The 16392-nt window shown below is 46.4% G+C and overlaps 1 protein-coding gene across 3 annotated transcripts in view; it reads left to right on the forward strand.

The window, feature by feature from the left end:
- Nucleotides 1-16043, forward strand: part of LOC134969349 (protein piccolo-like) — a 34816-nt gene extending 18773 nt beyond the window's left edge. For 2 of the 3 annotated variants that reach the window (XM_063945266.1, XM_063945267.1), the window contains 4 exons: nucleotides 1965-2240; nucleotides 14013-14081; nucleotides 14157-14369; nucleotides 15289-16043. In XM_063945266.1, coding sequence (XP_063801336.1) covers nucleotides 2114-2240; nucleotides 14013-14081; nucleotides 14157-14369; nucleotides 15289-15749 — 870 coding nt within the window. In that variant the 5' untranslated portion in view covers nucleotides 1965-2113 and the 3' untranslated portion in view covers nucleotides 15750-16043. The remainder of the gene's footprint in view (nucleotides 1-1964; nucleotides 2241-14012; nucleotides 14082-14156; nucleotides 14370-15288) is intronic. The other variant, XM_063945265.1, reaches the window with a different exon arrangement.
- The last annotated feature ends 349 nt before the right edge of the window (nucleotides 16044-16392 follow it).

The raw sequence follows: 16392 nt of genomic DNA on the forward strand, positions 1-16392 counted from the left end.
ATGTATGCTATGTTCTTCCCCCTTCGTATGCTATGTATTCCCCCTTCATGTTGCTGCTTGGCGATGCATTGTACCACAAAGAATTCCTAGTGTACGTGAGTACACCTGGCCAATAAAGCTGATTCTGATTCTGTATCCATCTATCTGGATGCATTCTTGAACCCCTGTGTACAAGCTCTACCTTCTTATCTGAAGGATACTATGTCTCTATTAATTCAATTGCAACAACTTAATCCTCTGCCTGATGATTTTCTCTTATTTAGTGCTGACGTCACGAGCCTCTACACCTGCATTCCACATGATGCAGGTGTAGAGGCGGTGAGGTCACTCATAGAGGGTAATGTGAATTATGTGGGCCCTGAGCCCTTCTTTTTTCTACAGCTATTGGATAAGGTATTACGTAGGAACTATTTCCTTTTCAATGGCCAATTCTATTTGCAAACAGCGGGCTGTGCGATGGGGTCGGCGGTGGCCCCATCGTACGCTAACGCATTTATGTACCAGCTAGAAAAACACATGTTTTTATTAGACACCACCATTTCCAGTCATCTAGTATACTATAAGAGGTACATAGATGATTTACTGGTACTTTGGAATGGCTCTGAGGAAACCTTAAAATCCATATGGGATACACACAATGCGACAGAGCATGTAGTGAAATTTACATATGAGATAGATAAGACATTCATTAATTTCTTAGATGTTACTATCACTAGGTCAGACGGGGTTTTGAAAACTTCCATATATGTAAAACCCACGGATAGAAACACTCTATTGAATCATCAAAGTTTCCACCTGTTATCTCTTCGAAAGGGGTTACCTTTTTCCCAATTCTTGAGGGTTAGACGCATCACATCAGATTATAATGAAACCTTAATAGCTCTAGAAAAGATGCTTTATAAATTCGCAGAGCGTGGATACCCTATTAAAGAATTGGAGGCGTCTAAACAGAAGGTGCTTAAATTAACCCGAGCACAAACATTGGGGGTTACTACCAAAAAGAGTTTAGACAAGAAGCTACCCTGGGTTAATAAATACACTACGGCATCGACAAGTATCACAAAGAAGGTCAAACAGTGGTGGCCGATTATACAAACAGATGCGGCTTTGTCGACACTGGTGGACACTAAGATCATGCCTAGCCACACGAGAGGCCGTAATATAGGAGATCATGCAGTAAAATTGGATGTCACCAAGTTCACTAGACACACCCAGGCACACTTCTTGAGGCCTAAATTAGGTTGTTACAAATGTTTGGGGTGCACAACCTGTAATACCCTAATTACTGGTGCTACCTTTAACCACCCCCATTCGGGTAAAAAGATGACAATAGCACATAGGCTCACGTGCACTACCACCCATGTCATTTACCTCCTCACCTGTCCCTGTGGTCTTGCCTATGTAGGCAAGACCATTAGACAGTTTTAGGAGAGGATGGCACTACATAGAAGCGCCATAAAAAAGGCCCAAGAGAAGGGCACGAGTGACCAACCCTTTGCACGCCACTGTTTAGTGGCAAAACATGGGGTAGCCAGCATTAGGGCTATACTGATAGATCATGTACCGTTGTCCCTCAGAGGAGGCAATAGGGCTAGGACTTTGCTCCAGAGGGAGACTAGGTGGATTTAAACTTTGGGTACACTGTCACCAGGGGGACTAAATGAAAATTTGGGGTTACAATGTTTCCTTTAGCTTATAAAGTAGCCCATTGATAGCTAATTAACGATATTACCAGTCATGGACTGATCTACAACTTAGGTCCATTCTCACTAGTTTAACGCAGTTTAACATAGTTTTCCTTTCTGTCTATGCCTGAGGTAGGGATGATCATCGTCATGTTCAGTTTTTAATTGCATGTTTATCTATCGGATCAATTGCTTGTAGTATGAAACTATTTTTATAGTTCATGCTTTTTAAAGTTTTCCTTATCTTTTTGCTTTATATGTCTTTTGTATTTTATGCAGAATCTTTGTCTGGCAGCTGTTCCACTACGGGGAACACAGTTGCCATGGTGACACTCCAGCTACACTAACGTGCCGTCACGTCATCGGCTGGGTCAGAGGAGGACCAACGGCATTGGACGCCGGGCGGTGAGAGGCGTGCGGTGGAGCCTATGGGTGACAGCCAGTGCTTGGCTGTAACCATGGGGACAGAGGCACAGCTAATCGCGCCACGGACGTCATCAAGCCGGGACAGGACACTGACGCCGGACCAGAGCGGGCGAGTACGGCGTGGAGCAGGTGAGTACACTTAGTTACTTAGTGTATAGTTTGGTGGGGGTATTTAAATGTGATATGTGCACTTGCTCTATTTCTGTCTGGTCCTGAGGACGGGGTACAAGCCCCGAAACATGCCGGCTCTATGACCACAATAAAGGATTGAAAGAAGTCTGCTGAGTGCCGCCACGTCTTCTTGCTACTTTGTTTAGTGACCTTGCGTCACTGGGAAGGCACCGCAGCATTACACCCTGGGGGACACAGGAGTGCCGGGCACAGCTTTGTGATTTATATATATATATATATATATATATATATATATATATATATAATACAGGAAATCCCACCTGTGTGGGAAAAGATAGCACTCTCCAGACTAAGTATTCAATAAAGCCAAAAGTAAATTTAATGCAAAAGGTAGTCTCACAGTTCATATGAGGTCTCAAACGATCTCCAGCAGTGTCCAACGTTTCGGTCCCTTTGCGGGGCCTTTTTCAAGGAACAAACAGAGTCAACAGTGACAGCAGTGCAACATCAATTCAGCCTTGCAGGAAAACTGGAGACACAGATGGGTCCTCACCGGCCCCTGCTAAATACCATAGTAATTGGCGCTAGCCACGCCCCCAAGATGGCCGCCGGCCGTATGGAACGCAGAGCTGGACCGCATGCCTGTCACCTCCCCCGGAGGTGGGCTGCATCCAGCTAATGATAGTAGCAGTGTAACATCCTTGTTGTTAATGCCAGGGACAGAGCCGCGTGCGAGGTGCCTCGCGTCACTTCCGGTGACGCGATATCACCATAGCAGCGGCTCCGAAACCCGGAAGCCGCCAGCGTCAGTCACTGGACCGCATATGGAACGCACCGCGTCACTTCCGGTGACGCGATGTGCCGAGCAACTGTAGTTTAAACAAAAGACATTAGCGTTAACTGCTGGTGGCGTTGTGTTAGTATGGCTGGCCACACTCAATGGGGATATAGGGCTGCAGTGTGAACATTAGTTTCAGGTCTATATCGCACATTTTGCAGTTGCAACAGAGTAAATACAATAAGATAATATATAATGGTATAGCAAAGGCCAGTGAGTACACTCAGGGGGGTACATACTATGTGCAGTTAGGTGCAAATACGAGGTGCAAGATAGCATGTCATATTCAATAAAAATATAAATATATATATATAAAACAGTGGTTTAAACATGCAGTGGGAAAATTGTCATTAACAAGGTAAACATATAATGAATACATGATGCATGATCCTGTAACAGAACAATGGTCATGTACTGTTATAGCTAATACGGGAATAGGTAATCCAAGCTCTACTTCAGGAAAATTGACAAGGGGTTATTTTCATTCATGCCCCTCGGGGCTATCGTATCAAGTCTATGGATCCACATACTCTCCCTTTTCTTCAATAGTAGGACACGGTCTCCACCCCTGGGTGGTGGCGGTATCCAGTCAATCAGCTTAGATCGTAGGTCAGAGACCTGGTGTTTAGAAGTCATAAAATGCCTAGCTACAGGTAGGACTGACGAACCTGTGGCAATAGCCTGGTGTATAGATGTCCTGTGGTTTGCCATGCGATCCCTAAACCGTCTTGCGGTCATTCCCACGTAGTATAGCCCGCAGGGGCAGGTCAAAATGTAAATCAAATGGTCCATGGCACAGTGAAGTCTGAATTTGATCGCTATGGGGAGGGTCTCCCCATAGCGATCAAATTCAGACTTCACTGTGCCACTCGGGTCGAGTGTGGATGCGGGAAATGTGAACCCGTAAGCATGGCCCTACAGGTTGTGCAGCCAGTGCATCTAAAGCAACCTGGCCGTCTCTCGTGTAGCCAAGTGGCACTTTGTGTCCCTCCTGCGCTGGCCATAGGTCTCAGAAGTAGCTGCTTCAGGTTAGCTGATCTACGATAAGCCATCATAGGTGGCGGGCACCTCTTCAATTTGAGGCGGTCATCAGTGGTGAGAATGGGCCAGTTTCTCCGTATGGTACCCTTGAGTTTATTGGAGACATGATCATAGGTGGTTGTAAAGACCATCCGCTCTGGTGTGTGAATAGGTAGTGTAGGCGTCACAGGTGAGTCAAATTTATTTCTTGCTTTGGCGAGACATCTGAGAACATTCTTCTTCTCATATCCCCGTTCAAGGAACCTTGCAGTCATATCAACCAGTTGGGTCTCCATAGTGCTGCTGTCAGAGTTATTGCGCATAACTCGTAGGAACTGCGAGATCGGGAGATTGTCCTTAAGTGCAGGCGGGTGCTGATTGCTGGGATGGAGAAGTGTGTTCCTATCAGTAGGCTTTCTGTAGAGGCTTGTACTAATACGACCCCCCTCAAAGGAGATCGAAATATCCAGAAAATTGACACTATGCGGGTCAACATGGAATGTAAATTTTACCGGATTCTCCAATCCGTTCAGTGAGGAGATCATCATCTTGAAGGCTTCCTTCGTACCCGTCCACAGCATAAAAATGTCATCTATAAACCTCTTATAGAATAGTATATGTTCTCCGAACTGGGGTAGGATGTGTTGTTGTTCGTATTTAGACATGTAAATATTAGCGTATGCCGGCGCTAGGTTCGATCCCATCGCTGTCCCCTTCTGTTGTAGGTAGTAGCTGCCTTGATACAGAAAGTGGTTCTGTTTGAGAACAAAGCTTGTCAGCTCGAGCAGGAAGTCTGATGGTGGCCCAATCGGTGGTTGTTGTCGCCAAGCATTAGCCAATGCTTGTAATCCCTGATCATGTGGGATAATAGTGTATAAAGAGCAGACGTCCATAGTCACGAGGAGAATATCATCCAACACATCCGGGATGGCTCGGAGCTTCTGTAGGAAGTCTGTGGAATTGCGTAAGTAACTACCTCCCTGTTGTACTATGGGCTGAAGAAAGCTGTCTACATAGATAGCTAACGGTTGTAATAAGGATTTCCTGGACGAAATAATGGGCCTGCCCGGGGGTTGACCCAATGTTTTATGCACTTTTGGAAGAGTGTATATAATTGGACATACTGGGTGTTCAACAGTCAAAAATTCAAGCGTATTTTTGTCAATATAGCGCTCTCTAAGGGCCCTAATATATATATCAGAAATTAGCAGGTTCTGTTCTCAGAGAACCGAACCATACCAAACTTCCCCATTCGAGTCCGGATACGAGCCAGGCTCGGGTTTTCCCGCCTGACTCGGAAACCAGAACGAGGCAAAATTTGGAGAATAAAATAGGAAAAGATCAAGAACCACTTCATCCTAGTGCTAAACCTGCTGCAACTAGCCATGACATAGACAATGAAATGCCATCAACGTCGTCTGCCAAGGCTGATGCCCAATGTGCTAGTAGAAGGCATGTAAAATCCAAAAAGCAAAAGTTCAGTAAAAAGACCCCAAAATTTTTTTTAAGTGGTCTGAGGAGAAACGTAAACTTGCCAATATACCATTTACGACATGGAGTGGCAAGGAACGGCTGAGGCCCTGGCCTATGTTCACGACTAGTGGTTCACATGACGATGGAAGCCCTCATAACTGAGGCCTTGACACTTATGTTGGTGTTAGACATGCGTCCGGTATCCGCCATTAGTGCAGTGGGATTTAGACAATTGATGGATGTTTTGTGTCCCCGGTACCAAATCCCATCTAGATACTACTTCACTAGGCAGGCGATACAAAGATTTTCCAATTTAATTTAGAGATCAGCGGGTTCAGTTCTCAGAGAACCGAACCCTACTGGACTTTGCCTTCCGAGTCCGGATCCGAGCCCGGCTTGGGTTTTCCCGCCTGACTCGGAAACCCGAACGTGGCAAAATGTCATCATCCCGCTGTCGGATTCTTGCTGGATTTGGATTCCATATAAGGAGCCGCGCGTCGTGGCCATTTTCACTCCAGTCTCGGAGAGTGTATAGAGAGGACGGGGTATATTTACTAAAATTCGTATTTGTACCGATTTGGAGTGAGATTCATCACGAATGACATGGAATGTGTAATTGTGCAACTTTTTGAATGTATTACGACTAATTTACTAAGCTGTCGTATTTTTCTTTCTCGTGTTTTCCGATGTCGATGTCATTCGTAGTTTTGTAAGGTAGAATGCGGCCGATTTAGTGGTTTTGCGGCTGTGTTATGTGGGTTTTTTTTTACGACTGCGTCAAATTTTGGTTACGGCAGTGTTTGTCCGTTCACGGCCTCGTTTTTTTCCTAAGTTTCGTTTTTGTCACTTGTCCGTGATTGGTTTGATTCGTGATGGAGGAGTGTCTGTGCACATTACTATAAAAACGCCCCAAACCGTCAGCACCTCGTGGGTTTAGCTAGTGAAGAGGTGAGAGGAAGGTGTGTTAGGAGTTGGAGAGTTGTTTGGAGTTTGTGGAGGATTTGAGGAGGTTTTTTGCGATTGTTGAGTGCTGTACTGTGTGTGTAAGTAGTCTTGTCATACTTGTTGTGTAGTTATTTAAAAGTTTGTTTATTTTTTTTGTCATTGTTTTTTATTTAACGTCTATTGTCATTGTTGTGAGTGAGTGAGTGAGTGAGTGAGTGAGTGAGTGAGTGAGTGAGTGAGTGAGTGAGTGAGTGTGTTTTTGGTGTGTGGTGTGTAGTGGTAGTGGAGGAGTGTGTTTATTGTTTTTTTTCTCAGTGTTATTTGTTGTTTGTCCTGATTATGTCCCAGTCAGAGATGAGTTAGGTGGAGGAGGTGAGTGAGGTGGAGGAGGTGAGTGAGAGGGAGGAGGTGAGTGAGGTGGAGGAGGTGAGTGAGAGGGAGGAGGTGAGTGAGAGGGAGGAGGTGAGTGAGAGGGAGGAGGTGAGTGAGGTGGAGGAGGTTAGTGAGGAGGAGGGGGTGCTGCTGCTGCGGCCTCCAGTGATAGTGATGGTGTTGTGGCTCCGCAGCCACGCACCACTACAAAGACTGGCCGCAATGTCAAATTTAGCTATGCTGAAAATAATAAGAATTTACTTACCGATAATTCTATTTCTCATAGTCCGTAGTGGATGCTGGGGACTCCGAAAGGACCATGGGGAATAGCGGCTCCGCAGGAGACTGGGCACAAAAGTAAAAAGCTTTAGGACTACCTGGTGTGCACTGGCTCCTCCCCCTATGACCCTCCTCCAAGCCTCAGTTAGGATACTGTGCCCGGACGAGCGTACACAATAAGGAAGGATTTTGAATCCCGGGTAAGACTCATACCAGCCACACCAATCACACCGTACAACTTGTGATCTGAACCCAGTTAACAGCATGATAACAGAAGGAGCCTCTGAAAAGATGGCTCACAACAACAATAACCCGATTTTTGTAACAATAACTATGTACAAGTAATGCAGACAATCCGCACTTGGGATGGGCGCCCAGCATCCACTACGGACTATGAGAAATAGAATTATCGGTAAGTAAATTCTTATTTTCTCTAACGTCCTAGTGGATGCTGGGGACTCCGAAAGGACCATGGGGATTATACCAAAGCTCCCAAACGGGCGGGAGAGTGCGGATGACTCTGCTGCACCGAATGAGAGAACTCCAGGTCCTCCTCAGCCAGGGTATCAAATTTGTAGAATTTAGCAAACGTGTTTGCCCCTGACCAAGTAGCTGCTCGGCAAAGTTGTAAAGCCGAGACCCCTCGGGCAGCCGCCCAAGATGAGCCCACTTTCCGTGTGGAATGTGCTTTTACAGATTTTGGCTGTGGCAGGCCTGCCACAGAATGTGCAATCTGAATTGTACTACAAATCCAACGAGCAATCGTCTGCTTAGAAGCAGGAGCACCCAGCTTGTTGGGTGCATACAGGATAAACAGCGAATCAGATTTTCTGACTCCAGCCGTCCTGGAAACATATATTTTCAGGGCCCTGACAACGTCCAGCAACTTGGAATCCTCCAAGTCCCTAGTAGCCGCAGGCACCACAATAGGCTGGTTTAAGTGAAAAGCTGAAACCACCTTAGGGAGAAATTTAGGACGAGTCCTCAATTCTGCCCTGTCCGTATGAAAAATTAGGTAAGGGCTTTTATAGGATAAAGCCGCCAATTCTGAGACACGCCTGGCTGAAGCCAGGGCTAACAGCATTACCACTTTCCATGTGAGATATTTTAAGTCCACAGTGGTGAGTGGTTCAAACCAATGTGATTTTAGGAATCCCAAAACTACATTGAGATCCCAAGGTGCCACTGGAGGCACAAAAGGAGGCTGTATATGCAGTACTCCCTTGACAAACGTCTGAACTTCAGGAACAGAAGCCAGTTCTTTTTGGAAGAATATTGACAGGGCCGAAATTTGAACCTTAATGGACCCTAATTTGAGGCCCATAGACAGTCCTGTTTGCAGGAAATGCAGGAAACGACCCAGTTGAAATTCCTCTGTAGGGGCCTTCCTGGCCTCGCACCACGCAACATATTTACGCCAAATACGGTGATAATGTTGTATGGTTACATCCTTCCTGGCTTTGATCAGGGTAGGGATGACTTCATCCGGAATGCCTTTTTCCTTCAGGATCCGGCGTTCAACCGCCATGCCGTCAAACGCAGCCGCGGTAAGTCTTGGAACAGATATGGTCCCTGCTGGAGCAGGTCCTTTTTTAGAGGTTGAGGCCACGGGTCTTCCGTGAGCATCTCTTGAATTTCCGGGTACACAGTCCTTCTTGGCCAATCCGGAGCCACGAGTATAGTCTTTACTCCTCTCCTTCTTATGATTCTCAGTACTTTTGGTATGAGAGGAAGAGGAGGGAACACATACACTGACTGGTACACCCACGGTGTTACCAGAGTGTCCACAGCTATTGCCTGAGGGTCCCTTGACCTGGCGCAATATCTGTCCAGTTTTTTGTTGAGGCGGGACGCCATCATGTCCACCTTTGGTTTTTCCCAACGGTTCACAATCATGTGGAAGACTTCTGGGTGAAGTCCCCACTCCCCCGGGTGAAGATCGTGTCTGCTGAGGAAGTCTGCTTCCCAGTTGTCCACTCCCGGAATGAACACTGCTGACAGTGCTATCACATGATTCTCCGCCCAGCGAAGAATCCTTGCCACTTCCATCATTGCCCTCCTGCTTCTTGTGCCGCCCTGTCTGTTTACGTGGGCGACTGCCGTGATGTTGTCCGACTGGATCAACACCGGCTGACCCTGAAGCAGAGGTCTTGCCTGACTTAGGGCATTGTAAATGGCCCTTAGTTCCAGGATATTTATGTGAAGTGACGTTTCCATGCTTGACCACAAGCCCTGGAAATTTCTTCCCTGTGTGACTGCTCCCCTGCCTCTCAGGCTGGCATCCGTGGTCACCAGGACCCAATCCTGAATGCCGAATCTGCGGCCCTCTAGGAGATGAGCACTCTGTAACCACCACAGGAGAGACACCCTTGTCCTTGGAGACAGGGTTATCCGCTGATGCATTTGAAGATGCGATCCGGACCATTTGTCCAGCAGATCCCACTGAAAAGTTCTTGCGTGGAATCTGCCAAATGGAATCGCTTCGCAAGAAGCCACCATCTTTCCCAGGACCCTTGTGCATTGATGTACTGACACTTGGCCTGGTCTTAGGAGGTTCCTGACTAGGTCGGATAACTCCTTGGCTTTCTCCTCCGGGAGAAACACCTTTTTCTGTACTGTTTCCAGAATCATCCCTAGGAACAGCAGACGTGTCGTCGGAATCAGCTGCGATTTTGGAATATTTAGAATCCATCCGTGCTGTCGTAGTACTACTTGAGATAGTGCTACTCCGACCTCTAACTGTTCTCTGGACCTTGCCCTTATCAGGAGATCGTCCAAGTAAGGGATAATTAAGACGCCTTTTCTTCGAAGAAGAATCATCATTTCGGCCATTACCTTGGTAAAGACCCGGGGTGCCTTGGACAATCCAAACGGCAGCGTCTGAAACTGATAGTGACAGTTCTGTACCACAAACCTGAGGTACCCTTGGTGAGAAGGGCAAATTGGGACATGGAGGTAAGCATCCTTGATGTCCAGAGACACCATATAGTCCCCTTCTTCCAGGTTCGCTATCACTGCTCTGAGTGACTCCATCTTGAACTTGAACCTTTTTATGTAAGTGTTCAAGGATTTCAGATTTAAAATGGGTCTCACCGAGCCGTCCGGCTTCGGTACCACAAACAGCGTGGAATAATACCCCTTTCCCTGTTGTAGGAGGGGTACCTTGATTATCACCTGCTGGGAATACAGCTTGTGAATGGCTTCCAATACCGCCTCCCTGTCGGGGGGAGACGTTGGTAAAGCAGACTTCAGGAACCGGCGAGGGGGAGACGTCTCGAATTCCAATTTGTACCCCTGAGATACTACCTGCAGGATCCAGGGGTCCACTTGCGAGTGAGCCCACTGCGCGCTGAAATTCTTGAGACGGGCCCCCACCGTGCCTGAGTCCGCTTGTAAGGCCCCAGCGTCATGCTGAGGACTTGGCAGAAGCGGGGGAGGGCTTCTGTTCGTGGGAAGAGGCTGTCTGCTGCAGTCTTTTTCCCCTTCCTCTGCCCCGGGGCAGATATGAGTGGCCTTTTGCCCGCTTGCCCTTATGGGGACGAAAGGACTGAGCCTGAAAAGACGGTATCTTTTTCTGCTGCGAGGTGACTTGGGGTAAAAAGGTGGATTTTCCAGCCGTTGCCGTGGCCACCAGGTCCGATAGACCGACCCCAAATAACTCCTCCCCTTTATACGGCAATACTTCCATATGCCGTTTGGAATCCGCATCCCCTGACCACTGTCGCGTCCATAATCCTCTTCTGGCAGAAATGGACATCGCACTTACTCTTGATGCCAGAGTGCAAATATCCCTCTGTGCATCTCGCATATATAGAAATGCATCCTTTAAATGCTCTATATTTAATAATATATTGTCCCTGTCCAGGGTATCAATATTTTCAGTCAGGGAATCCGACCAAGCCACCCCAGCACTGCACATCCAGGCTGAGGCGATTGCTGGTCGCAGTATAATACCAGTATGTGTGTATATACTTTTAAGGATATTTTCCAGCTTCCTATCAGCTGGTTCCTTGAGGGCGGCCGTATCAGGGGACGGTAACGCCACTTGTTTTGATAAGCGTGTGAGCGCCTTATCTACGCTAGGGGGTGTTTCCCAAAGCGCCCTAACCTCTGGCGGGAAAGGGTATAATGCCAATAACTTTTTAGAAATTAGCAGTTTTTTATCGGGGGAAACCCACGCTTCATCACACACCTCATTTAATTCATCTGATTCGGGAAAAACTACGGGTAGTTTTTTCACACCCCACATAATACCCTTTTTTGTGGTACTTGTAGTATCAGAAATGTTCAAAACCTCCTTCATTGCCGTGATCATGTAACGTGTGGCCCTACTGGAAAATACGTTTGTTTCCTCACCATCGACACTGGAGTCAGTGTCCGTGTCTGTGTCTGTATCGACCTGAGGTAACGGGCGCTTTAGAGCCCCTGACGGTGTTTGAGACGCCTGTACAGGTATTAACTGATTTGCCGGCTGTCTCATGTCGTCAACAGTCTTTTGTAAAGTGCTGACACTATCACGTAATTCTTTCCATAAGACCATCCAGTCAGGTGTCGACTCCCTAGGGGGTGACATCACTAACACAGGCAATTGCTCCGCCTCCACACCATTTTCCTCCTCATACATGTCGACACAACGTACCGACACACAGCACACACACAGGGAATGCTCTGATAGAGGACAGGACCCCACTAGCCCTTTGGGGAGACAGAGGGAGAGTTTGCCAGCACACACCAGAGCGCTATATATATACAGGGATAACCTTATATAAGTGTTTTTCCCTAATATAGCTGCTGTATATATTTATATGCCAATTTAGTGCCCCCCCTCTCTTGTTTTACCCTGTTTCTGTAGTGCAGGACTGCAGGGGAGAGTCAGGGAGCCTTCCTCCAACGGAGCTGTGAGGGAAAATGGCGCCAGTGTGCTGAGGAGATAGGCTCCGCCCCTTTCTCTGCGGCCTTTTCTCCCGTTTTTCAGTGTAATCTGGCAGGGGTTAAAATTCATCCATATAGCCCTGGGGGCTATATGTGATGTATTTTCGCCAGCCAAGGTGTTTTTATTGCTGCTCAGGGCGCCCCCCCCTAGCGCCCAGCACCCTCAGTGACCGAAGTGTGAAGTGTGCTGAGGAGCAATGGCGCACAGCTGCAGTGCTGTGCGCTACCTTAGTGAAGACAGGATGTCTTCTGCCGCCGATTTTCCGGACCTCTTCTTGCTTCTGGCTCTGTAAGGGGGCCGGCGGCGCGGCTCTGGGACCGGACTCCATGGCTGGGCCTGTGTTCGATCCCTCTGGAGCTAATGGTGTCCAGTAGCCTAAGAAGCCCAATCCACTCTGCACGCAGGTGAGTTCGCTTCTTCTCCCCTTAGTCCCTCGGTGCAGTGAGCCTGTTGCCAGCAGGTCTCACTGAAAATAAAAAACCTACTTTAAACTTTTACACTAAGCAGCTCAGGAGAGCCCCTTAGCCTGCACCCGTCTCGTTCGGGCACAAAAATCTAACTGAGGCTTGGAGGGGGGTCATAGGGGGAGGAGCCAGTGCACACCAGGTAGTCCTAAAGCTTTTTACTTTTGTGCCCAGTCTCCTGCGGAGCCGCTATTCCCCATGGTCCTTTCGGAGTCCCCAGCATCCACTAGGACGTTAGAGAAATGGCTTTTGGTGCGGGAGCTGATGAGGCATCGGCAGTTGTTTGGCCATGATGCTGCAAAGGTGTCATCACGCAGGAAGAGTGTTCTGTGGGGGAAGGTCATTGCGGCTGTGAATAGTGAGGGTGTGGTGAGGCGGACCGAGCACACGTGTCGTAAGCGTTTTTACGACATAAAGCGCCGTGTCGAAGGCGAAGATGGCTAAGGAGGCTAAATCGGCCCGCCAAACCGGGGGTGGACACCTTCTGTGCATCTTACCGAGATTGGGAGGAGCCTGTGCGTGCACTCATTCCGCAAGAAGTGGTTGTTGCCACTTATGGCCGGGATTCGGATCGGCCAAGGCAGGATGGTGAGTTATTTGTGTTTTTTTAAAAACAATTTAAGCATGTGTGCTTTGTCCTTAGTAGTCTGAAATGTCTTCTAGCTAATTGTGGTTGTCAGTTTGTTCATTCTTCTAATGTGTTGGTGATGTAGTGCAGGCCTGGGCAACCTGTGGCTCTCCAGCTGTTGTGAAACTACAAGTCCCATCATGCCTTGCCACAGTTTTGCTATTAGGGAATGCTAAAACTGTGGCAGGGCATGCTGGGATGTGTAGTTTCACTACATCTGGAGAGCCACAGGTTGGCCAGGCCTGATGTACTGTTTGTTTGTTTTTTTGTTTGTTTTTTAATTATTACTGGTTGCCTTGGAGTTGTTCTGGTGTTGTAAGTCAAAAGTAAATGTTTGTAGCTGTGCTTTCATGCTTTAAAATTTTACATTTTTAAACTAAGGTTTTTTGTAAATACATTTCATATCATTTATGATTATTGTGTGTTATTATGGGTTGCCCTTTGTGTGCTTGATGTGTTTTTGATTGCATATTTGGTTGTGATGTTTCCAATTTTTATAAGATATTTTTGTTTAGTGTTTTATTATTATTATCCAAAATTGGGACCTTAGCGTGCAATATTGTGGTTGTGTCAAGCTACGACGTTTTGTTTTTAAGTAGTATAATTGTTTGCATTATGCGCCTTTGTGTATTGTATTTTTTGCATAATTTATGCTAATTTAAAGAATACGCACCCAATGACGTCAGGCAGAAATGCATAAGCATCGTTTAGTTTAATTCTCATCAGGTACCACATATGTTTACATCACAATAAGGAATTTGCAAAAACATATCACCAAAATAATATGTTCATAAGGACATTCTTCATATTTCTACAGTACGCCAGAGAAGCAGCACAGCCAGGCCACAGCCAACACTGCCAAGAGATGCAGATGGTGGCAATGCCGGTAAGATTTAACTGTATACACATATTCTGCAAACACATAGAAACACAAAATGTTAATGATTATCTTATCACACAGGTTCTTCTTCGGCAAATCCACCTACACTAAGGCGCCCATCACAGGGCTCGGTTACTGTGGCAACGAGGCCACCCAAGAGACGCCGTCTTGAGGCTCCAGCTCCAGCACCAGCATCACCACCCCAACGGCGCATCTCCGCAGTGTCGGCCGTGCCACCACTAGCTCTATTGGCCAGCCCCCAAAGTGAGGATCCACAATCCCCTCAGTTGTCTGGTGAGTAAACATAACAATTACGTGTAAATAAGTAAATAAACAGTGTTGTTGATTTATTAACCTGGAGAAGGCATAAGGAAGTGAAAAAACACTGATATGTGCAAGGGGATAAAGGCAGCAGTACAAAATAAACACAACTGTTAATGTACATATTGGATCTGTTTGCCTTGTGCCTTTCTCACCTTGCACATATCACTGGTTTTTCACTTCCTTATGCCTTCTCCAGGTTTATACATCTGCCCCACTGTTAGAACATCGAAAATTATAATACACTAATGACCAGTCATCCTTGCAATAATCAACAACAACAAGCAGATGGTGTTAAGGTATTTTCAGATGGATAATTGTCAGATGGGATGTTGGCCATATCAACACATTTTTGACACATCATTTTTGTAGTAAAAAAACAACAGAAATGTTAAGTCTCATCCAATTGTTTTGCATGGCCAACAACACCACTTCTAAACATAGGGCACCGTAATACTTTTTCATCCATTGTTAATGTGTACATTTTAGGCCACTATATTTTTTTTTTTTTTTTCGTTTTTGGCAGACCACTGACTGCCTTCAACAATGTATGAGTGTATTGGCCAACACATTTATTGTATTGTGTGTGTTGTTCCAAAGGAAGCTTCATACCCAACATGTAAATGTAGTACTTTGTATTTGTTAGAGTTCTTCATGTTTAAACAGTAATTATGGCTCAGAATCCTACTATTCCCCAAGAAAAAAAAAATGAGTAGTGAACGTTAGAAGCCACATATTTTTATAAAAAGGTGAGCAACATAGTTAAGTTTATGCCACAATCTATTTAGCAATTACAACATTAATATTAAGAAGTAATGCATGTTGAGGTAAAGCTAAAGTAAGACCAATGCTACATATTTCCTAAATAGTGGCTATCTTCAACCCCATACAGACCCAGCCATCATCACCGAGGATGCCCAGCAGGAACGTGACCAGGAGACCTTCACACTCCACCTGCAGCCCATCGATCTGACTCAGACAACCACGCCGCAGGACATACCCCAACCACCCCAAACATCCCACTGCCCCCAACTGAGCACAACACAAGTTGACACACAAATGGGCCCTGAGTTTTGGAGCCGTTGGTCGTCACAACAGGCGCAATACTGCGCAAGCCTCAACACCCACAGCCAATACCTGTCAAGTCTGCCCCATCATTTGCCTAGACTGAGTCGCAACTCAGGCAGACTTATAGTGCAGGTGGGCCGAATCGCTAACTCCATGGAACAGATGAGGGCAGACAACACCCAAATGCAGTCAAACCTCCAACGCATCTTGGCAGCAACAATCACTTATACAGATCATACAACACAACCAAATGATCAGCGACAACCTCTCACGCATGATAGCTAGCAACACTGCCGCTAACACTCAGCTCAGAGCAAGCTTGAACAATCTAAGTCAAAGCCTTAGTGTGTTGGCATCACACCATGCTACATCTAGTTTTGGGACGACACCAAGCCACACCCCAGTTCATTCCCCAGTCCGATGCTCAAGTCGAACCCGCACCAACGAGCCAGCACAATCCTCGGGACCCAGCACACACAAAAAAAATAATAATAATAATGTTCGGTCAGAATATATTGACCATTACAGTGTTTTTTCTTTAAGATTGGTCTCAAAAAGTTGTGTGTTAAAATTAATAAATTGTGAACACGCAATATGTGTATTGTTTAATTAGCTCCACAAACCACATGCACATTAGTGTCTTGGGCCAGATGTGGATTGTTAGAAATATATTGCCTGCCCCCAGGTATCCTCAGCTCAACATGTGTCTAAGCTATGTCACCCAGCACATTGTCCATGGCCGCAAGATCAGATAAAGCTACCCTGACTGCATACCACTGCGACTCCTGGGTAGGGAAGCAGAGAGAGGCATCTATGTAGCCATCCAAGACATCCAAAACCTGAGTGGCCATTCAAAAATTAAAGGTGAGTGTCATGACCTGTAATCAATACAATACTGTTTTCTATTACATTACAGAAGCACCACTTA

The sequence above is a fragment of the Pseudophryne corroboree genome, chromosome 11 (assembly GCF_028390025.1).
Source record: "Pseudophryne corroboree isolate aPseCor3 chromosome 11, aPseCor3.hap2, whole genome shotgun sequence".
NCBI classification, from domain to species: domain Eukaryota; kingdom Metazoa; phylum Chordata; class Amphibia; order Anura; family Myobatrachidae; genus Pseudophryne; species Pseudophryne corroboree.